Below are 24,532 nucleotides of genomic sequence, written 5' to 3' on the forward strand. Positions count from 1 at the left end.
AAATAACATTTGTCTTGATAGCTGGGAGTTAGTTCTTTAAACCAGAAGTAGAGTTCACACAAGTTTTAAAGGGTTAGGAAGTAAACTTAAAGACATCTAGGGGCATTTATTACAATAATGGTTATACAATTAATATGGTGTGGAAAGTGCACTAATGGCCTCCATTTGTATCCTTGTCTTTAATCCCAGATTCTGGGTGGTGAGTTCATTGAAAAATAAAAATAGATGTATTAAGATAGACATACCACTGATTAAAATAATGGGATTATCATGAATAATCAACTGTGAATTCATTAGAATTATGAATGAAAACATGGATAGCTGTAAAATGGAGCTTATTAACATTATGAAATATAAAACTGACTCACCTCACTCTTTTGAATATCTTTTGTGATTTCTCCCCAGAACAACATAATTTTAATCAGTTGTACAAATATGATTATGCTCCTCTATTCTCATCACTGCTGTTTTCAGTGTTAACTATAAAATGAGACAATGTAAGTCATATCAGTAGGATTAAATTTCTAAGGCATGAAGTCTAGGTGCAATACAGGCACATGAAGTGTGCATTCTGTGTCGGATGAGGCTGAGAATACTGTATATCCAGGAGATATATTGAGAATATATGAAACATAGGCCACGTCTAGTGTGGAACTTCAATTAAAGAGATGGGTTAATCAAGAATAAATAGGCAAAACAGAGTGATGATATAGACACACTGACCAGTGAATCACAAGTTTTGTGAATATTATTTTTTTTCAGATATTTGAAATAGTTTTCCACATCCATATGTATTGGGATCTGGTCCCTCTTGAGGAAGATACCTGGTCAGTCATCCTCATCAACTTAGACTGTTAAACCCAATATGGACAAGGTCAACAGAACCGCCATATATGGGCTGCACATGCATGCTTCAGCATTGCCAGGACATAAATTTCATTTTTTCATTTCATGTTCTTAAGGTGAATAGAATTTCTACATATGTCTTCATTAAGGATTATCATTAATTTCCAAGCTGGACTTGGAGTTCTGGCAAATATGTTTCTCCTTGTTTTCTATACTTTCATAATTCTAGGTGACAGACCTAAGCCCATGGACATAATCTCCTGTCAACTGGCCTTCATCCACATAGTGCTACTCATCACTGGAGGGGATATTTGGCTTACAGACATATTTGAGTCACTGAACAGTGACAATGACTTCAAATGTAAGACAACTTTTTACATAAACAGAGTGATGAGAGGCCTCTCTATCTGTATCACCTGCCTCCTGAGTGTGTTCCAGGCTGTCACTATCAGTCCCAGTTCCTTTTTTTGGCAAAATTTAAATATAAACTAAAAAAGTACATGATTTCTGCTTTCTTACTTATTTGGTTTTTCAACTTATCATTCAGTAGCAACCGAATTTTCTACGCTGGTGCTTTTAACAACATTAGTAAGACCAACCAAATGAAGGTCACTAAATTCTGCTCACTCTTCTCCACGAATTACATCATTAGTGCACTGATTTTAATACTGACAATGTCCAGAGATGTATTTCTTGTAGGAGTTATGCTGACCACAAGTGCATACATGATGATCATCTTGTTCAGACATCAGAGGCAACACAAGCATCTTCACAGCCTCAGCCACCTGAGAGCATCCCCTGAGAAAAGGGCCACCCAGACCATCTTGCTGCTGGTGATTTCCTTTGTGGTCATGTACTGGGTGGATTTCATCATCTCACACACTGCAGTCCTGTTATGGATGTACGACCCAGTCACCCTGAGTGTTCAGAAGTTTGTAATGAATGTCTACCCCACAATTACTCCTCTGATACAAATCATTTCCAATAACAGAATAATCAATATGATGAAACATATGCAGTCTGTGTGCCACCAGATATTTAAAAAGGGATAATTTTCCCCATTTTTAATAAAATGATGTAATTTTTATATTTATGAATATTGGGTCAGCATGTATGTATGTGTGAATTCCTGGTGCCCAAAATGTCAGAAGAGGCCATTGTCTCCCCTTCCTGAGCTGGACAGACAGATGTTTGTGAGGCTTCATTCTGGTAGTAGCCACAACTAATTTTTCCAAAAACTTATTCGTCTTAAACTCTGTAATAGTTCAAGTAGAAAATCAAGATTCTACATAATTTAAATAAAATTTGTGGCATTACACATGGACATTCTTGTGACATTTCTGCTGCCAAGTGTTACAGATATTTTAAGTTCACTCTCCACCATAAGTTGAAATTTCCACAGGAATTCTCTTACTCTCTCCTCTTTACTTTTTATCATAAATGCTCCCTGATGCTGAGGTTGCTCAAAGGAAGCCTCTTGCTGATACTGAATTTGATTTCCTTTCAGCCATCATAAATAATTTAAATGTCCCATTGCAGCTTTAATTCTCTTTCCAAAGTGTAATTTCTCTGAATCCACAAAAATACTGTGATTTAAAATTTTCCCTTTTACCACAGTTACTTAATGAGTCTTATATGATAATTCCATGTGCCTGTGTATTTGTACTTCATCAATACTGATATATTATTAGTAAAACGAAATTGTTTCTATATACACAATATACAGTGTGTTTTTGTGTACATGCGTGTGTGCACAGATGAAGGATGTATGTGCAGGTGTACGTGGAGGCCAGAAGACAACATTGGCTGTTTTTCTTCAGAATCCACTCACCTTGGTTTTGATAGTGTCTCAGTGACCTGGGGATTGCCAAATAGGACAAGATAATAGTCCTAGGTATTTTTTTGTCTCTCCCTCTCCAGCTCGGGATTACAAGTGTGCAACACCTCACTTAATTTTTTTCCCTTAATTTTTCCTTTATTGATAATAAAAAGCTATTGTTTTTTTCATACAGCGTATTCTAAATAGAGTTTCTCCTCCTTGTCAGTTAGTTCTAGGAAATCTGACCATAGGCAGTGAAGGAAACCATAGAAAATAGAGAGCTGGTGAAGATGTCATTGGATTAGGAGCCACACCATAGCCCCAGAAAGCAGCCGAACTTAGTTTCAGCAACATGGTTCTGGCTTTAGATGAAGGTTAGAAGAAAGAGGTTATGGAATCTTCCTCTGTGACTGAGGAAAGCTGCTGAGGACAGGCACAGGTGTCAATGCATGGAGGCCTAGAGAGGCCATTGTGTGAAACTGTGAAAGTCAAACCTGGATTGCTTCAGAGATCCCAGGCTGTTGGAGATGCCAGAGGCATGTGATAGCTGCTGAGGAAAGCTGCTAACAGGGAGTGGAACCAGCCCAAGTGAGAGAAGTGTGATGTGGTTTTGATCTTAGCCATTCTGACCATCCTGGTGCAAGATGGTAGCTCAGAGTCATTTTGAGTTGCACTTCCCTGATGATTAAGGTTGCTGAGCAATTCCTTAAATGTCTTTCAGCCATTTGTGATTTTTCTGTTGAGAATTCTCTGTTTAGGTTTGTACTGCCATGCTACTTCCTGCGGAGTCTGTGTGATCTCTCAAGTAAGATGTGGTACAAGCTTCAAGGAAGAGTGCCTGCAGAGAAGGGGGGTGTGTGTGTGTGTGTGTGTGTGTGTGTGTGTGTGCTTCCTTCATGAGAGCCGTTGCACTTTTGGCATTACCTGCTTACATTCTAATGAATAGAGTGTGGTTTCTTCTGGAAGGGAAGATAGTATGTTTTAGTTTCCAGTGGTTTTATGAATTCAAGCCATCTTTTGATTTGTAGTCCTGATATAGGGTTCCAATTCCTAGGAATTGAATATCTGCCTCCCAAAGAGGCCAATTTGGATGCCAAGTTTCTGGAGTAATAATAGTCACATCTACACCTGTGTTAATAATCGTTTAATTATAATGTTATTTATTTGTACTATCAGATTTGGTCTTTGAACCTTTATTGAAGCCTAGCAAAGTATATATAGTCTATTTTCTCCTGAAGTTTTGATTCATCCTTCATTGCTATTTCATCATTCAGAGTAGTATCATTTTTTATACAGCAGGCACTGGATTTACTAATTTTCCTGGGGAGGCATGTCATCCACAGTGGCTGGGAATGACTTGGCCACTTAGGATTGCAGGAAGCTGTGTGGATGCTGTGCAGGATGACAGCAAGCCATGCGTGCCACCAGAAGTCATGGGTGGACAGGCAGGGCTGGAGAAAATCTAAGCCAGTGCTATGCTAGTTTTTCTTCCAAATCCAAGTGATTAGGTTTGGGTCTAGCCCTGGCCTATGCCAGTGGCTAAAATGCCACAGGAAAATAACTTTTTTTTTCATGAACTCGTAAACCAAACATTGGGTGCCAAATGTAGAAAGATTAATAAAAACTCAGAAACCGGTCAGAAAAGCAAAACAGCAAGCGTCTGACTCTTACCTCTACCTCAGTGTGAAATGATTTTGCATTCAGGAATCTAGAATAAGACTGTGTCTGTGAGGCTGTTTCCTCTCATCTTATAGTCCTCGTACGTCTGGGATTAAAGACATGTACCACTACCACCTGGTTTCTATAGTAAACAGTTTGACTAGTGGGATTAAAGGTGAGTGTCACCACTTCCTGGTCTGTAAGGCCAGGGGGACTATTTTACTCTCTGATCTTCAGGAACGCCATATTTATTAAAAGATAATAAAATACCACCACAGTAGCTCAGTTGGTAGAGTGCACACGTGGAAAAAATTTTATATGTGGAATACTAGGAAAATATAAAACTTTCAAATTATAGGCATAAGAGAGACAAGAACCCCAAGTCAATGGCAAAGATAAGACCTTCAATAAGATCATAAAAGAAAACCGCTGCTAACACATACCCACAAATAAATAGAAACACAGAACACATAAAAGACAAGAATAGAAAAGAAAATTTCAGACAACAAGACCACACATATGAGACTGAGGACTGATCTTCAAAATATATAAGTAACACAAGAAATTAGACATTAAAATTACAGATAACCCAATTTAAAAATGTGGTACAGAACTAAACAGAAAATTCTCAACAGAAGAATCTCAAATGGTCGAAAGACAACATCTGTCAGGGAAATGCAAATCAAAACGACTCTGAGATACCATATTACACCACTCAGAATGGCTAAGATGAAAAACACCAATGATAGCTTATCTTGGAACGAATGTGGCATAAGTAGAATACTCATTCATTCCTGGTACAAAGCAAACTTGTACAACTCTGGAAATCAGTATGGCGGTTTCTCAGAAAATCTGGGATCAACTTATCTCAGGACCCATCAATACCACTCCTGGGCATATACCTAAAGGATGCTCAATCATGTTACAAGGACATTTATTCAATCTTTTTCATTTGTAATGATTTTTTTTTGCATTTCAGTATATGGTCTATTTTAGAAAAGTTTCTTTATAATGCAGAGTAAAATATGTATTCTTTTGTATTTGGGTGGACTGTTCTGTAGGCATTTTTAAGTCCCTTTGATATATGAGGTCAATTAATTCTGTTGTTTCTCTGTATATATTTTTTGTGAGATATCTTGTCTATTGGAGAAAGTTGAGTACTGAATTCTCCTATTATTATTGGATTAGTGTAATCTGTGTCTTTTAAGACAGTGATAGATTTTTTTTTTAAATTTTGTGTCTCTCATTTTGGTGCACATATGTTTAGGGTATAATGTCTTCTTGGTTAAGTGCTCCCTGGATCCAAATGCAGTTTCCCCCTTTATTATTGTTCATCAGTTTCTGTTCCAAGTCTATTATCTTAGGTGTTCTGATGGCAACACCTTCTTTCTGCGTGATTCCATTTGATTGGAATACTTTTGTCTATCCTTTTACTCTAAGGTGGTACCTATCTTCATAACTGAAATCTGTTTCTTTTAGGCAACAGATAGATAGGTTTTACTTCTTGATCCATTCACTCATTCTCTGTCTTTTCAATGGAGAACGGAGGCCATTCATGCTTAAATTGTTATAGAAATGCCTGTGCTAGTTGTGGTCATCAGGTTGTTGATTTTTGTTGTTGTGTTCTCATTGGTCTTTATGGTTAAATAATTATGGCTCATGTTCCTTCCAAAGTCTCTGTTTTTCTTATCCCTCTATTAACCAACAAATAAAGCTTCCTGTATCACCTTAGATTTGGTTTTTGAATGCAAATTATTTTTAGGCTGAAAATGTTTGTAAAATTGTTCCTTTTCCTTCAATCATGGAAGTAATTTTGCTGGCCATATTATTTTAAGTTGGCTGTCATTTAGTACTTGGGTGGTATTATTCCAGTATCTTCTGGCTTTGAAAGCTTTCCTTGAGCAATCAGTTGTTCTTTGAAAAGTGTTCTTTACTTGTGATTTGCACTTTTTCCCTTGCAAATTTTAATATATCTTTATTGCTCTGTCTCCTCAGTGTTGTAAATATGTGATCATTTTTGGGTCTTGTCTTTAATGTATTCTGTGTGCTTCTTTTAGGTGTGTGGGTGAGTCTTTCCTTTGCACGATACAGTTTTTTTTATAAGGTCTCCTTGAAGGTCTTGTGTTTGCCATTGACTTGGGATTCTTCCAAGTCTGTGCATAGAATGTCAAGGTTTAATTTATCCATGATATCCCACATTCACAACAATGTCTACACATGCACTCTACCAACTAAGTTACATCCCCAGGCCCACAGCTCACTATCCGATGATTATATCTCCTCATGTCTGTGGCTCCTGCAAGAAAGATTACTTTTCCCAAATGTATTTATGTACATTTTCTTAATTTTTAGCAAAAGTGCTTTTAATTTCTTGGTGAGGTCATGAAGCCACTGTCAAGTAAGTGTGGAGGCCATTAAGGAATATTTTGGAAGCAGGAAAAATTCCTTGAGGAATTAAATGTTTTCTACTTCTTATGAATGTGATGTTATTTTTACTTTAGCTTTGTCCAGAAGGACAGGGATCCACTAATCCACACAGACAGATAGGGACTGGGGAGAAGAGATCACACGTGGGAAAGCCAGAGCTCAGCTGCTCCTTCTCTAGTGTTGTTCTGGAATTAGAGAAGTTCACTCTTCCAGCTAATGGTGCCACTTCCTAACAACCTCAAGTACAGAACTTTCCTCTTGCCAGGTGACATGATAATTATGGGTCTAGAGAGAGATGAGCTAATGACATTTCTTCCTTATAACTACTTCTTAGGGCCTCATTACAAATGGATGTTTATCCAAAGACCGGCCAGGTGAGTGTTTCTTTTTCTCTTCAGTAATAGTGAGAGCATTAAGTGGTAGAAGGAAGCAGAGTTTTCTGTAATAAAATTATTAGAGAATTATTATTATTATTATTAGAGAAAAATTATTAGAGAATTCTCTGTTTAGAATTCATTTTTGAGCCTTATTGTATCAAGAGGAAACACAACAAATTCCTATAGACAAAAATATCAGTGTAATGATTTGTAGAAGAACATAGATTTCACTTGCTATGACCTCTGATTGTAATGGATGTGATGTAGAAGGTGATCCTATTGGCAAGATGACAGCGCCTAGCAGAATTGTGGACAGAGAGACAGGGAAGGCCAATAGGGTGAATGTTTTCAATGGATATTATGTATTGAATGAAAATAAGATACATATCTCTTTTACAGTAAATGTACATTCATATCTCTGTAAAAAGTGACCCCAAATAGAGTATTTTAATGAGCATATCTGCCTATGTATTCTCCTGAGGGTGTACTCTTATAATTCTATAAACATGGTTCCTCCTTGCTAATGGCAGCTGTGTTAAATTTCCAACCCTCTCACAAAATACCTGAAACGGCTTAGAGGGTGAAAAGCAAAGAACACACATTCATTGGTCTGCAAAAACACATTTATAATATTAATATATATATATATAAATTATATCTTATATTTTCTCATTTTATGCTTTTCGCAAGCCTATGCATTGATTTATATGAAACTTCATCTGGACTATGCAACAAATATTAGCTAATTTAGTGTTTATCAGTATTTTTCTGTACTGTTAAGTTTGTGTATACTTAGGAATTATTAGTAAAGTTTCACTTCATGACTTAGTAAAATCTAAGATAGTCTTAATATTGTATTAATAAGATTACCTTTTTTCATAGATTTTGTTATTCTACTGTAAATATTTCTAATTAAGTAGATCCTTTTGGTCTTCTCAAAAGTATCTAGAATCCTACTTAACTTATTCATTAAGTACTTTTTTCTCTTTGCATTTTATTTTTTTACAAAAGAAAATAAACTATATAAATTATTTCAATGTTATCTTTACAAACATTTAAAGTGACTAATTTTCGGTAGAAGTTTCAGTGTTTTAATTATAATGAATTAATTTTCAATATTTAAGTTTTCAAAGTTGAATATTGTTACACTGCTATTTATATAATATCGAGTAAGCTTTTCATTAGCAGTGAGAAATATTTTCAGTTCTTAAATAGTATCAAATTATTTAGTCAAAATACCCCAAGTTTTTAAGAGTTGCAAAATATAATTGTTCATTAAAATATGCTTACAGAAAATATGTCAAGTAAATTTAAGTTATGTTAATATTTAAGTACATGTTAATATTTCTGGAATATCATTTACTGATACATACAGGAGACTCAAATGGAAAGTAAAGTCAGGTGTAGTGGCAACACCTATGGACCCAGCACTTTGAAGGCTAAGACAGGAGTTACCTGACTTTTATTGAAGCCAGTATGAGCTATAGGTTGAGCCCTGTTGAGAGCAATGAGACCCCAGATCCTGAATTTCTTGTTTTCCCCCGATCTGAGTGCCTACAGCTGCTCTGAGCAGGAGACCTTCAGGAGTTCCTGATGGCAGGAGAATGGTTTCTGGTGGGTTTGGCTGGGGTATGGCTATCTCTATATAATCTGCCCCTGAACACAATAAAGGGGGCATTCTTGGGGAATTCAAGGATGACCCGTGTCGCTGTCTCTGTCTGTGTGTGTCTGTGTATTTTAACCTCCAGCCCCCATGCCCGAAGCTTGTGAACTGGGTGCCAGCGCACAGAGCGCAGACACGGGGGCGCGGTGCGCGACAGAGCCCCTCCCTCTGCCTCCGTTTTTCCAACACACAAATACAAGAAAATCATATTCATAAATAGATAATATAGCATTATAAAAGCATTGTTTTTAAAATGGAATAAAAGGATGACACTAAATTTCACTAGACACAGAGCTTCCATGCCACAACAAACCAAATGATGGAAGCATGAATTTGGTTGCAAGCATCACAAAATTTTTAGTGTGTTTTGTACAATTCTCTTTAAGAATCTACACTGATGCTGATGCACTAGGCAGAACCTTTGCAGATTTTATCAAATTATCCAAGAAATAGAGATTTATCTTAGAAATACATTTGATATAACTCTGTTTTCACTCGATGCTGTTTTATTTACTCATGACAGATGTCCAAGTACACAGTATGCTATTGATGTATTCTTACTCCAGGTAGTTACTTCACACACACACACACATACATAAAGAGAGAGACAGACAGACAGACAAACACACACATAGACACACACGCAGACACACACACACACATGCAGACACACATATACAGACGCAAACACACACACACACACACACTTCTAGTGAACATTTTTATGTCTTTCTTAGACTTACACCATGTGACTATTGGGCCCAGATCATGACCCACAGAGGGAGACCACCAAAAACCAGAGCAGACCGGAATGCAAAATGCAAGGTTAACTCCTTTATTGTACAGGGTGGCCAGGAACTTCTCCTAGACCCCAAAACTGCAAGGGAGCAAGGGAGGGAGAGAAGTTAAAGGTTCCTCTGTGGGGTTAGTTTTTTTACAGGTGAAACTACAAGGAAGCTTTTCAGATCCACTTTGGCACAGGTGCAAGGTCTTTTTTCTTTCCCATAGCTTGTTCTTTGTTTTTCTTTATCACCAGGTGGCTGGCTGAGTGTCTTTGTGCTTTGGAATTTCTCGGGTGGGAGGGGGAAGGGAAGCATTATCTTTCTGTGAAGCTAATCTGTGTTTCTAGTTTTAAAACATTCTGCTAGGAAATTTTTGTCCCTTTGAGAAAAAGGGGTGAGGGTCTCACAGTGACCAGTGATTGGGCTCTGGGTCTGACTGCTTCCCCACAGGCTCTGCAGTGATATTGTTGCTGCTGCTGCTTCATCGCAGGGGAACTGGCTCCAAAGTGTGAGACTGTAAGGTTCTAGTGAGCATCTGTGAGCTTCCAGTGACAGGTGAGTTAAACTCAATTTCTACAGAGTAACTGATACTTTAAAATTGTAAGAGTTGAGGCAAGTGCTATGAATAATTACCTTAATCACCTAATCACCCTCTTCCTACTGGCATTTCGTTGCATAAAAATCTGCTCATGGACCTATTATGAGTGTCTAAGGTCCTCATCTTCCTGAGATCCTGAAGACTTATTAATGTTGCTGACAGTGGACAGCACATCAGCCAACACCATGTGTCTTGTCACCTGAAAGTCACCCAATCACTCCATGTTCTCTCTGAGCTGTCACACTGCTTTTAGATCATTACTCACTAGATATGGTAAGACTTGAAATGAAAATGATACTTTTGATCTAATATGTTTGCATATATTCATTACATTATTATCTCCTCAGAGAAGAATGCAAAGACTACCATAAGTTCATAAAACAAGACTGTTCTAAAATCAAATACTGTGATATTGAAGGGGGAGAGTGATTTTTCTTAGAAGAATGTGAAGCTATGAGGAAATAGCTCGTTGTTTCTTTCTTTGCACTTTTCTTCAGACAGCTGCGTGCTGCCTGCCCAGTCTTTTAATCTGGATCCCTTTGATTGTGACCAGATCTTTACTATTATGAATGTTATGAATATATTTTGAGTTTAATCCTTACAACTAAGTACTACAACTTAGACGAATGTGAACACCCAAGCACTGCATTTTTTCAAATAAAACGAATGACTTTTCTCAGTTTATGGATATGTTGACAACTCAGTTTATAGCCATGGTAGCTGTGGTTTTTCTGGTCTAGTCTCCCCTCCAGTGTACCCCAGAAAAAGATGCCACATAAAGAATGAGAAGAAGCACCATTTTCTAAGAAATATTTACTCAGCAAAGGGTGTGAAGTAGAGATGTTGAAGTCCATAGCTTTCATATAAGAAAGTTTTTGATTACCATCTTTAACTTCTATTATAATCTTTTTATTTATTTATAATACATTGCCTTATTAGTAAATTATAGAGATGTTGTCAATAAAATGATTGATTATACATATAGATTTGAAAAGGTAATTGAGAAAGTGGGGGTTTCTTAGTTAAAGAGGAGTATATAAATACAGAAGATGGGCATCAGTGGATAAAGTAACAAAGGATGGATGAAAAACCCCAAAGGAATCATACTTTTAATGATTTATCCCCACCACTGTCCTGCTGTGAAAAATAAAGAAAAATAACATTTGTCTTGATAGCTGGGTGTTTGTTCTTTAAACCATAAGTAGACTTTACACAAGTTTTAAATGTATAGGAAATAAACTGGGAGATATCTAGGAGCATTTGTAACAATAATGGGTATAAAATTAATAAGGTGTGGAAAGTGCACTAATGGCCTCCAACTGTATCATTGTTTTTAATCCCAGATCCTGGGGTGGTGAGTTCATTGAAAATAAAAATAAATAAATAGAGATAGACATCCCACTGATTAAAATAGTGGGATTATCATGAATTATCAAATCTGATTCCATCAGAATGATGAATGAAAACATGGATAGTTTAAATTAGAGGTTATTAAAATTATAAAATATAAAACTGACTCACCTCACTCTTTTGAATATCTTTTGTGATTTTTCCCCCGATCAACATAATTTTTATTCAGTTGTACAAATATGATTATGCTCCTGTATTCTCATCACTGCTGTTTTCAGTGTTAACTGTAAAATGAGGCGATGTAAGTCAAATCAGTATGATTGAATTTCTAAGGCATGAGGTCTAGGTGCAATACAAGCACATAAAGTGTGCATTCTGTATAGGATATAGCTAAGAATGCATTTATAATGCTCAATATGTTGTATGTCCAGGAGAAATATTGAGGCTATTTAGAAACATAGGCCATATTTAATGTGAAACTTCTAAAATTAAAGACATGGGCTAATCAAGAATAAATAGGCAAATAGAATGACGATATAGACATACTGACCAATGAATCAAAAGTTTGGTGAATACTCTATTATTTTTTTTCAGATATTTGAAATAGATTTCCACAACCATTTGTGTTGGGATCTGGTGTCCTCTTGAGGAAGATACCTGGTCAGTTGTCCTCATCAACATAGACTGTGAAACCCAAGATGGACAAGGCCAACAGAACAATCACATATGGGATGCTCACGCATGCTTCATCATTGTCAGGGCATAAATTTCATTCTTTCTTTTCATATTTTTAAGATGAATAGAATTTCTACGTATGTCCTCATTAAGGATTGTCCTTAATTTCCAAGCTGGACTTGGAGTCCTGGCCAATATGTTTCTCCTTGTTTTCTATACTTTCATAATTCTGTGTCACAGACCTAAGCCCATGGACATGATCTCTAGTCAACTGACCTTCATCCACATAGTGTTGCTCCTCACTGGAGCAGATATTTGGCTTTGGGACATATCTGAGTCACTGAACATTGAGAATGACTTCAAATGTAAAACAAATTTTTACATAAGCAGGGTGATGAGAGGCCTCTCCATCTGTGTCACCTGCCTCTTGAGTGTGTTCCAGGCTGTCACTATCAGTCCTAGTTCCCCTTTGTTGGCAAAATTTAAATATAAACTACAAAACCACATGATTTATGCTTTTTTATTTATTTGGTCTTTCAACTTGTTACTCAGTAGCATCCAAATCTTCTATGCTGGTGCTTTTACTAACGTGAGTGAGACCAAACAGATGAAGGTCACTAAATTCTGCTCACTCTTCTCCATGAACTACATCATCAGGGCACTGATTTTAACAGTGGTAACATCTAGAGATGTATTTCTTGTAGGACTTATGCTGGCCAGTAGTGCATACATGGTGATTATCTTGCTCAGACATCAGAGGCAACATAGGCATCTTCACAGCCTCAGCCACCTGAGAGCATCTCCTGAGAAAAGGGCCACCCAGACCATCTTGCTGCTGGTGGTCTCCTTTGTGGTCATGTACTGGATAAATTTCATCATCTCATCCATTTCAGTTCTGTTATGGATGTACAACCCAGTCATCCTGAGTGTTCAGAAGATTGTTATGAATGTCTATCCCACAATTACTCCTTTGGTACAAATCATTTCCGATAACAGAATAATCAATATGGTGAAACACATGCAGTTTGTGTGCCATCAGATTTTTAAAAAGAGATAATTTTTCTCATTTTTCATAAAATGATTTATTTATTGTTTTTATATTCATGACTATATTTTCAGCTTGTATGTATCTGTTAATTCCTGGTGCCCACAATGTCTGAAGAGGCCATTGTTTCTCCCTCCTGAGCTTGACAGACAGATGTTTGTGATTCAGCCACAACTAATTTTTCCCAAAAAACATATTCTTCTTAAACTCTGCAATAGTTCAAGTAGAAAATCAAGATTTTTTCATATTTTAAATAAAATTTGTGGCATTACACATGAGCATTCTTGTGATATTTCTGCTGCCAAGTGCTGTCGATTCCTTTAACTTTATTCTACACTATAGTTGAAATTTCCACAGGAATTTTCTTCCTCTTTCCTCTTTACTTTATATCATAAATGTTCCCTGATGCTGAGGTCGCTCAAAGGAAGCTCCTTGCTGATACCAACTCTTTACATTTTTCTTTTGAAATTAATCTACTCTCAGTTATCAAATATAGATCAAATGTCCCATTGCAACTTTAATTCTCTTTTCTAAGTGTAGTTTCTCTGGGTCCATAAATACTGTGAATTTTAAATTCCCCTTTTTAGTACAGTAACTTAATGAGTCTTCCATGAAAATCCCGTGTGCATGTGTATTTGTACTTCATCAATACTGAGATATTATTAGTAAAACAAAAATTGTTTGTAGATATTCATGTTGTATAGTGTACATGTGTTTGCATGTGTGTGTGTGCACAGATGAAGGATGTGTGTGCATGTGTATATTGAGGACAAAAGACAGCATTTGCTGTTTTTCTTTAGAATCCACTCACCTTGGTTTTGATATTGTCTCCAGTGACCTCGGGTTTGCCAACTAGGACAAGATGATAGGCCTAGGTATTTCCCTGTCTATGACTCTCCAGCTCGGGATTACAAGTGTGCAATGCCACACTCCACCTAATTTTTTTCTTTTATTGATAATAAAAAATATTTGTTTTTTTTACAAACAATATATTCTGAATAGAGTTTCTCTTTCCTCTCAGTCATTTCCAGGAACGCTGAGCTTAGGCAGTGAAGGAAACCATAGAAAACAGAGAGCTGGTGAAGATGTCATTGAGAGAGGGGTCGTATCACAGTCCCAGAAAGCAACAGAACTTGGCAGCTTCGGGCACATGGTTCTGGCTTTAGATGAAGGTTAGAAGAAAGAGGTTATGGAATCTCCTTCTGTGACAGAGAAAGCTGCTGAGGCCAGGAACAGGGGTGTCACTGCACGGAGGCCTAGAGGGGCCATTTAATTAATTAATTAATTTATTTTTATTGAAAATAATTTCCTCCTCCTCCTAGCCTCCCATTTCCCTCCCCATCCTATCCCCCTCCTCCAACTCCTCTCCTCTTCCCTCTCCATTCCGAAGAGCAGTCAGGATTCCCTGCCCTGTGGCAAGTCCAAGGTCCTCCCCCCTCCATCCAGGTCTAGGAAGGTGAGCATCCAAACTGGCTAGGCTCCCACAAAGCCAGAACATGAAGTAGGATCAAAACCCTGTGCCATTGTCCTTGGCTTCTCAGCAGCACTCATTGCCCGCCATATTCAGAGAGTCCAGTTTTATCCCATGCTGTTTCAGTCCCAGTCCAGCTGGCCTTGGTGAGCTCCCAATAGATCAGCCCCACTGTCTCAGTGTGTGGGTGCACCCTCACGGTCCTGACTTCCTTGCTCATGTTCTCCCTCCTTCTGCTCCTCATTGGGACCTTGGGAGCTCAGTCCGGTGCTCCAGTGTGGGTCTCTGTCACTATCTCCATCCATCACCAGGTGAAGTTTCTATGGTAATATGCAAGATATTCATCAGTATGGCTATATGACCCTATGCTAGAGAGGCCGTTTTATGAAGCTGTGAAAGTCAAACTTGGATTGCCTCAGAGACCCCAGGCTGTTGGAGATGCCAGAACCATGTGATACCTGCTGAACAAAGCTGCTAACAGGGAGTGGAACCAGCCCAAGTGAGAGAAGTGTGATGTGTTTTGATCCTAGCCATTCTACCTATTCTGGTGCAAGATGGCAGCTCAGAGTCATTTTGAGTTGCTTTTCTCTGATGATTAAGGATGTTGAGCAATTCCTTAACTGTCTTTTAGGCTTTTGAGACTTTCTGTTGAGAATTCTCTGTTTAGTTCTGGACCCTATTTTTATTTTATTTTATTTATTTTGTACTTTGATATCTAGTTTCTTGATTTCTTTATATACTTTGGAGATCAGCCCTCTGTCAGATGTTGGGTTGGTGAAGATATTTTCCCATTTGTAAGTTGTCTTTTTGTCTTATTTATGGTATCCTTTGCCTTATAGAAGATTTTCAATTCCTGGAGGTCCCATTTGTTGATTGCTGTCTTAGTGTCTATGTTACTGATATTATATTTAGGAAGTGGTCTCTTGTGCCAATGTGTTCAAGGCTGCTTCCACTTCCTGCTCTGTCAGGTTTAGTGTACCTGCATTTATGTTGAGGTCTTTGATGCACTTGGACTTGAGTTTTGTACATGGTGATAGGCCTGGATATATTTTCAGTGTTCTCCATGATGACATCAGTTATTTCAGCACTATTGTTGAATGTGCTTTTCCCCCCATTGTATAGTTTTAGCTTTTTTTTTTTTTAAAAAAGTCAGGCATTCATTTGTGTGTGGTTTAATATCAGGGTCTTCAAATTATTTCTATTAGTCCTTGTGTCTGTGTCTCTTTTTATGCCAATACCAGGTTTATTTTATTTTATTTTTTATTATGGCTCTATAGTAGAACTTGATGTCATGTCAGGGATGGTGCTGTCTCTGGAAGTTCCTTTATAATACTGGATTTTTTTTAAGCTCTCCTGTGTTTTTTATTTTTTTCCAGAATTGAGTTGAGTATTGTTCTTTTGAGTTCTATGTATGATTGTTTTGGGGTTTTGATGGAGATTGCATTGAGCCTCTAGATTGCTTTTGGTAAGATTGTCATTTTTATTATTTATTCCAGTCTATACAAGAGCATGGGAGATATTTCCATTTTCTAATATCTTCCTCAACTTCTTTCTTCAAAAACTTAGTGTTCTTGTCATTTTGGTCTTTCACTTGTTTTGTTAGAGCTGCTCCACAATATTTCATATTACTTGTGCCTATTGTAACGGGTGGTGTTTGCTGAATCCTGCCTCTTTATCATTTGTATATAGGAGGGCTACTTTTTTTTAGTTAATTTTGTTTCCTGCTAAATTACTGAAGATATTTATCAGCTGTAGGAATTCCCTTGTAGAATTCTTAAAGTCACTTATATATGCTATCATTTCATCTGCATATAGCAAAAGTTTGACTTCTTTCCAATACGTATCCCATTTATCACCTTCTGTTGTCTTATTGCTCTAACTAGAACTTTGAGTAGTGTATTGAATAGATGTGGAGAGATTGGGCAACCTTGACTTGCTCCGGATTTCAGTTAAATTGCTTTGAGTTTCTCTTTATTTAATTTGATGTTGGCTGCTGGTTTGCTGTAAACTGTATTTGTTAAGTTTAGGTCTGTTCCTTTTAAACCCGATGTTGCCAATACCTTTATCATGAAGGGGTGTTAGATTTTGTCAAAGGTGTTTTCAGCGTCTAATGAGATGATTGTGTGAGTTTTTTCTTTTAGTTTTTTTATGTGGTTGATTCCATTGACATATTTTCTGTATTGAACCATACCTTTATTTTTGGGATAAAGCCTACCTCATCATGATGGATGATTTTTTGATGTATTTTGTATTACGTTCACCAGTATTTTATTGAGTATTTTTGTACCAATGTTCATGAGGGAGACTGGACTGTAATTCTATTTCTTTGTTGTTTCTTTGCATAGTTTGAGTATCAGGGTAACTGCAGCCTCATAAATGGAGTTTGGCAATCTCCTTCTGATTCTATTGTTTGATACAATTTGAAGACTATTGGTATTAGTTGTTTTAAATTCTGGTAGAATTTTTCAAACAATATCTCTCCCTCCTCTCCTCCCATTCTCTCCCCCACACCTCCCTTCTACTTGCCCTCCCATCCACTCCTCTGTAGTAAAAGGGGCGGCGGGGCTGCGTCCCTGGCACCCCAGCCGCCTGCTCGGCTAGCTTATGCCCCAAAATAATTACACAGACACTGTATTCTTTTAAGCACTGCTTGGCCCATTCTCTTCTAGGCTAATTCTCACATATTAATTTAGCCCATCTCTAATCATCTGTGTATGGTACCCCAAGGTGCACTTACCAGGAAGATTCTAGCCTATGTCCATCCTGGGTCGGAGCTTCATCCCGGGAGCGGGGCATGGCGTCTCTCTCAGGCGTCTGCTCCTGAGAGGAGAGCTGTCGAGACTCTGACCTCACTTCCTCTTCCTCCCAGCGTTCTGTCCTGTCTACTCCTCCCACCTATCCTCTAACCAATAAAATGGGCCAAGGACCCATTTATTAGCCAATGACCTTCCTCCATCATTTCCCCTTTTTCGGTTTAAACAAAAAAAAAAGGCTTTAACTTTAACATAGCAAAATTACATATAACAAAACAGTTATCAAGTAAAAGTTACAATAATCTTTATCATAACTAAGGAAAACTGTAACTAACTATTCTTAACTCCATCAAAGACTCCAGAAAGATACAATACTACCTAAGCAAACAAGAAAAAAGCAACTTTTAAAACTCTAGAAATGACAGAGACATCTCGCTGCCTGGACAGTCACCCAAAGTTCCTCTGTACCGTTGGGGCATCCATCTTCAGCCTTCAGGCCCATGGTATCCAGCAGACATTTCCATAAAGCAGGAAAATTCAAAGTCAGTTCAGTCACTATCTGTTGTGTCCTGCAGAATGTCTTGCAGACTCTTTCATGAATCAGGAACCCCGAAAGATCATCTCGCCTTAGGCAAGTTCAGTGGTCCTCTCTCTGCGGGTTCTCTGTGTCCAGTTTATGCAATAGTCCAGGCAAGAGCAGTTTTTTGCCCAAATGGCTATCAAACTCCATAAGGATCCTCTTCGATGCCCATCTTCCTCTTGAAGTAGATTGGTGCTGCCAGGAGCAGAGTGTCTCATTGTCATGAAAAGTCCTCAGTTATTAAAACATTAAATGTCCTATTCTGTAATCTTTGAAAGACATGAAGAATGTCTATCTAAAATATATCTCTATATATCTAGAAAATCTAACTAACATGACTACAAGCTTTACTATTATTGATGATTATCCATTAACAACCTATATTTCTTAATTATACAGTACATATTTAAATGAACTACACAATCACAATACCTTAATCAAAATCAGAAACACACACACACACACACACACATATATATATATATAACAAAATTGACCTTAAATCTCTATCAATAAAGCAAAATCTATACTAATGCAAATTATTCATACCTATATCATATCCCCCTTTAAATGTAAAAGGACGTTTATAAACCATATTTGGGAACATGGGCACAGTTTTTTCTCTCCAAACTGCTTCCTGCTGAATGGGGGCGTCGTTAATTAGGTCTTTCATAGTATAACCTATGTGCTAGTTTTATCTCAGTTGGCAGTTGAGCGAAGCAATTTTCTGAAGGACTTCACACCAACCCTTCAGGAGGGCGTGGTCCATCATACCAAATCGGAATAGAAGATTCCATCTCCATTCCAAATGTGTAAGGCATCACATGGGAGTCAAGAAGGCACGGCAAATCAAGTTGAGGCAGGTCTGTGCTCCTCCCCTTTGCATCAAGGCTGAGCAAGGCATCACACTTTAGGAAATAAGTTCCAAATGCCAGGTCATGCACCAGGGCCAGGTTCTGGTTCCACTGCTAGGGGCCCTACATACAGATCAACCTACACAGCTGTCACTCACATGCATGGGCCTAGGTTGGTTCATGAAGACTCCCTTGCAGTTGGTCTTGAGTCCATGAACTTCTACAAACTCAGGCCTGCTGTCTCTGTGGGCTTTCCATTCATGATCTTACCTTACCCCCTTGCTCATATAGTCCCTTCTCTTCTTCAGCTGTAATCCTGGAGTGTGGTCCAAGGCTTGGCTATGGATCTCTGCATCTGCTATTGATGATCTTTTTGGTGTGTTCTTGGATTTAGTTTGCAAGAATGTTGTTAAATACTTTTGCATCAATGTTCATTAGTGAAATTGGTCTGTAATTATCTTTCTTTGCTGAGTCTTTGTATGATTTTGGAAGTAGAATAACTGTGGTCTCATATAAAGAATTTACAAAGTTGCTTCTTTTTCTATTTTGTGGAAAAATTTGAAGAGTATTGATATTAGCTCTTCTTTGAAAGTCTGGTAGAATTCTGTGTTAAAACTGGCTGATCCTGGGTATTTTTTTTTTGGGTTGGGAGATTTTTTATGAATCTTTCTATTTATTTAGGTGTTATTGGTTTATTTAAATTTTTATCTGATCTTGATTTAATTTTAGTAAGTGGTATCTATCAAGAAATTTGTCCATTTTTTTAGATTTTTCAATTTTGTAAAATACATTTTTTTGATGTATGCCCTAATGATTCTCTCTATTTCTTAGAGTCTGTTGTTATGTCCCCCTTTCATTTCTGATTTTCTTGATTTGGAGATTTTCTTCCTTTTATTTAGTTTAGATATTGGGTACCAGTTTCAACAAAATTACCACTTTCCTGGGTAAGGGTGTGTGAATTAGAGATATAAGTAAAGAGTATTAAGATGCAAAAATAATAAAACAGAAATCATAGACTAGTACTTGCAGGGAGTTCTAGTAAATAATGAGATTGCCTACATTTATTTTCAAATTGCTTAAAATACCCCAACCCCAGTTGTTAGGAGTAAGATAAAAAACTGCATTGACATGATACAAGGAAATGACCAGACCAGTTTAAGGTTGTGGGCTATATTCATAGATAAACATTCTGTTGGTAGAACAAAAAGAGTAACACTCACACCCGAGACCAAAACACTCTCTAGGCAACCCACCCCCTGGTTGGAATTCAATGATAATATCCTTAAGGGAACTGGAACTTTCTTGGATTCTTACTTAGACTTTTATTTGTAGTAGAAACATACCCACTTCTTTATACCTGAAGCACAAGGTCTGGATATTAGTTACACCTTTTGATAATAACCTTGAGAGAGCAGAACTCCCTGAGCAAAATCTAGGTGGTACCTTTGTTTGAGGTAGAAACACAATAACCTTGAAGGAATAGAGGTAAGTAACAACTCTGACCTTTCTTTAAAGTTGAAATAGGCTCACATTTTTGGGCCTCCACATTTGGATAAAGGCTTATCTATATTGTTGATTTTCTCAAAGATCCAACTCTTTTTTTCATTGATTCTTTGTATTGTTCTCTTTGTTTCTATTTTATTGATTTAAGCCTTCAGTTTGATTATTTCCTGCCATCTACTCTTCTTAGGAGTTCCTGCTTCATTTGTGTTAGATCTTTCAGGTATGCTGTTAACTCAGCATGCGCTCTCTCAGAATTCTTCATTAAGACTCCTAGTGCTGACCAAGAGAGCCATCACTGGGGTGAGTTTCGGACCCACGGCAGCAGCCCGGGACACGGAACTCAGACATTCCTCATCCTCCCTATATTTCCTGGGCTTCCTGCTGGGCCTATACACCCAGCATACTGCCTCTCTCTTCCTATCCCACCCTGCTTGCATCCAGAACCCTCCCCTCTTTTGCCTCCCTTCCCTCTTAGGGGCGCTGGGGCCGAATCCCAAGGGCAACCTAGTGGGCGGGAGCTTCTTTGTTTCAATAACCTGCCTGCAGCAAGCAAGGTAGGGGCTTTGTTTAAGAGCTACCCAACCAGCACAGAGATCTGATCTCGGCACCAGGAGAGACATCACGGGAGCACCAGGAGAGCCATCACTGGGAAGGTACATCAGTAGACAAGGAGACCTGGTCCTGTGATGTAGGGATATGTCCCACCCCTTAGGGGGCATGTTCGCCTCGGGCTAATGTTGGCCTATAAATTTGGCAAGCATGCTCCCAGCTGTCCCTTTCTGCTTTCCTGGTCTCCACGGGAACGGTGGTTCTGTAAGTCTATTTCGCCATTAAAGCTATATATATTTTTACAATCTGTCTGCATTTCGTTTACGCCGTTACATTTTGGCGTCCAACGTGGGCTATTTTGCCCCTGACTCAAGCGGGTAGCCCGCTAGCTAACACAGCACCCTCTCGGGTGCTGTTTTTTAGTTCGTGACTCCGGCCCCAGTGCCGAGTCCAAGACATACTCAGCCACACAGGCCCATTCTGCCTGCCTTGGCTAAGTTTGCAGCAGAACCCCACTGCCTGAATTAGCAGAAGCTCAAGTACCTGTGGTTTTGCAACAAAAGCTGCCACAGTGGCAGATTTGGTCGGATAAAAAGTGACTTGGCCGGTTGTGGTGGCACACGCCAGTAGGATTTGCTGAAGGAGGCAAAGGCAGGCAGATCTCTGTGAGTTTGAGGCCGGCCAGGCAGTGGTAGCGCAAGCCTTTAATCCCAGCACTTGGGAGGCAGAGACAGGCGGATCTCTGTGAGTTCGAGGCCAGACTGGTCTACAAGAGCTAGTTCTAGGACAGGTTCCAAAAACACAGAGACCATCACTGACAGGAACCGATCATTGCAGGTAAGAAATTTTTTCTTCTATAAATAAAATGTCTGAACACATTAGTATTCAAGAATTTAACAGTTTTTTTAATTGTACCATGTGGGAGATTTTACAAGAGGTGTCTAACACCCCACATCTATGGATCCTTCTGGGATTCATAGTTTTCATTGCCACTAAATGGTTTGATAATAGAAATATGATAAAGTCTTTACGAGACGAATCCAGGATTCTTAAGGCAGAGATTGAATGCTTAAAAACAATTGAGAACGACAACAATCTTCTCAAGAATCAGTTTGAAGTTCTCCAGGCTGATGTTAAGGAGAAATTTATTACTATGGAAGAGGGAACAGCTGATCTGAATTGTAAGCTTCAGTCCCTTTCTGTAGGAACTGAAACATTAGTGGCTGATATTAAGGAGAAATTTATTACTATGGAAGAGGGAACAGCTGATTTGGACCATAAGATTCAGTCCCTTTCTGTAGGAAATGAAACATTAACTGAGAGAATCAAAACTGCTGAATGTGACAATCGGATTTTGTCTAAAGCTTATGACAGATTGGCGGAAAGATTGTCAATACAAGAAGGCACGGTTTATGCCATAAAAATTATGTCGAAAGATGAGATGTTATCTCTAACAGACAAACTTCATACTTTAGAATCCTCAATGAAGGCTTTGGAACATAATTCTGGACAGGAGATTCAGACATTGTAGAAGGCAATGGTGAATAGAATTGAAAAGATTGAGGAATTTCTAAATTCTGATGAAGAAGAGCAAAGGGTAGAAAGGCAAATTTTAACTACATCTATGGGTAAATCTTTCCGGGACAATTTCCACAAAGCTCTACCTACAGCTCTACCTGCCTTTCCAGTAATAACAACAGAGAAGGTGATTGGTTCCAAAAACCCTAGGGTCATCAAGGAGGATACATCGGAGCCTGTCCGTATGAATGATCTCAAGGAAATAAAACAGGCTGTCATGACTTTTGGGATGCAAGCCTCTTTTGTTAAAGAGATGCTAAGATCTTGGGCCATGACAAGCAGAGCAACCCCCTCGGACTGGCTCCAGCTGAGCTCTGCGGTACGCGAGAGTGGACCACAATTAAAATGGAAATGCTTATTCAGGCAAGAGGCTAGACTCTTAGAACAGCAGGAAAAAGTGAAGGGAATTGACATTTCCCTAGATAAAATTCTAGGTGAAGGGCTCTTTTCTGACCCTCAGGAACAAGCTAATTTGGATGAAAACACACTCTCCATGTGTACTACAGCAGCCTTAAGGGCTTGGGACAGGGTACAAGACCCAGGACAGAGAATGGAATCATTTGTCAGAGTTAAACAGGGTCAGAGAGAACCCTTTAGTGACTTTTTACAAAGTTTAACTAAGGCTGTACAAATAGGGATATCTGACCCAGAAGCAAGACATATAATGATTGAGTCTTTGGCTTATGAAAATGCAAATGTGGAATGCAAAAGGATTTTGGGCCCTTTAAAGCTCAGATCAGCGCCCTTGGAAGAATGAGTCTTGCATACACTCAATGTTGATACATTTGATTATGGTACTGAAGCATGGGTAGAAGAAGCAATTTCCAATGGTAAAAGGAGACACCAGAATACCAAATGTTTTAATTGTGGCAAAATGGGTCATATGAAAAGGAATTGTAGACAACGGATTTTCAGAAATAATAATAATAATGCATCTTTCAGAAATAATAATAATAATGCATCTTCTAGAAATAACAGAAATAGGAGGACTCAGCCTTCAGGTTTATGTAGAAGATGTGGAAAAGGCAGACATTGGACTAATGAATGCAGGTCTACAAGAGATAGACAAGGGAACCTGATACAGTCGGGAAACGTGAGGGGGGGGCCTCACAGGCCCCCATGGCAAACATGGTTCAGTCATTTCCAGTTTCTGCAGAGAACGTGCCTCATCAGGACAATTAGGAAGCCCCATGCCTACTGTTAAAAGCAATAATGATCAGAAAGATAAGTTACGTGTGTTTTGGCAAACTTCTAAAAATGATCAAAGACCTAAACTGAGAGTGTGTGTAAATGGCATTTTTATTACTGGCCTGCTGGACACAGGTGCTGATGTAAGTATCATTACCCCAGAATCTTGGCATCCGTATTGGCCTCTTCAGAATGTAAATGTTCAGCTCCTGGGAATTGGAACCCTATCTTGAGTAAGGCAGAGCATGAGATGGGTTGAATGTTTAGGGCCAGAGGGACAAATAGGAAAATTAAAGCCATATGTAGCCAATATTGCAATGAATTTATGGGGTTGTGACCTATTACAACAATGGAATACCGAAATTAACATTCCTGCTACTTCTAGAGCCTATATTTCTGAGAATAATATTAAAAGATATTACAAACGGAAAAAACCGGCCATTCGGGCTGTACAAGAACAAGCAATTGATGTCCCTTCAGAGATACCAACAGCCTTGCCTCTAAAATGGTTGACTGAGAAACCAATATGGACAAAGCAATGACCTTTAGCTGAGGAAAAGTTACAGGCTTTAGAACAGCTGGTACAAGAACAATTAGATGCTGGACATATAGAAGAATCTACCAGCCCTTGGAATTCTCCTGTATTTGTGGTTAAGAAAAAATCAGGTAAATGGAGAATGGTGACAGATCTCAGGGCCATCAACAAGGTAATTCAACCTATGGGCCCTCTGCAATCTGGAATTCCTTTGCCCTCTTTATTACCAAAAGGATGGCCTCTCATAGTTATTGATTTAAAGGATTACTTTTTCACTATA

General features: G+C 38.4%; 1 protein-coding gene and 1 pseudogene across 1 annotated transcript; both read left to right on the plus strand.

The window, feature by feature from the left end:
* The first annotated feature begins 951 nt into the window (after positions 1-951).
* On the plus strand, positions 952-1,898 carry LOC121439661 (annotated as a pseudogene).
* Positions 1,899-12,311: 10,413 nt separating this feature from the next.
* LOC121439611 (putative vomeronasal receptor-like protein 4) lies at positions 12,312-13,253 on the plus strand. Its single transcript, XM_041640151.1, has one exon. The coding sequence runs from the start codon at positions 12,336-12,338 to the stop codon at positions 13,251-13,253; it is 918 nt and encodes a 305-aa protein (XP_041496085.1). The 5' UTR covers positions 12,312-12,335.
* Positions 13,254-24,532: the final 11,279 nt, after the last annotated feature.

Source organism: Microtus oregoni, unplaced genomic scaffold, assembly GCF_018167655.1.
Source record: "Microtus oregoni isolate MIOR12 unplaced genomic scaffold, Mior012 000062F_ref0000492, whole genome shotgun sequence".
NCBI lineage: Eukaryota > Metazoa > Chordata > Mammalia > Rodentia > Cricetidae > Microtus > Microtus oregoni.

Bases quoted from the DNA above. Each gene is read 5' to 3' on its own strand.
- LOC121439611 (XM_041640151.1), top strand. From the start codon at position 12,336: ATGTCCTCATTAAGGATTGTCCTTAATTTCCAAGCTGGACTTGGAGTC.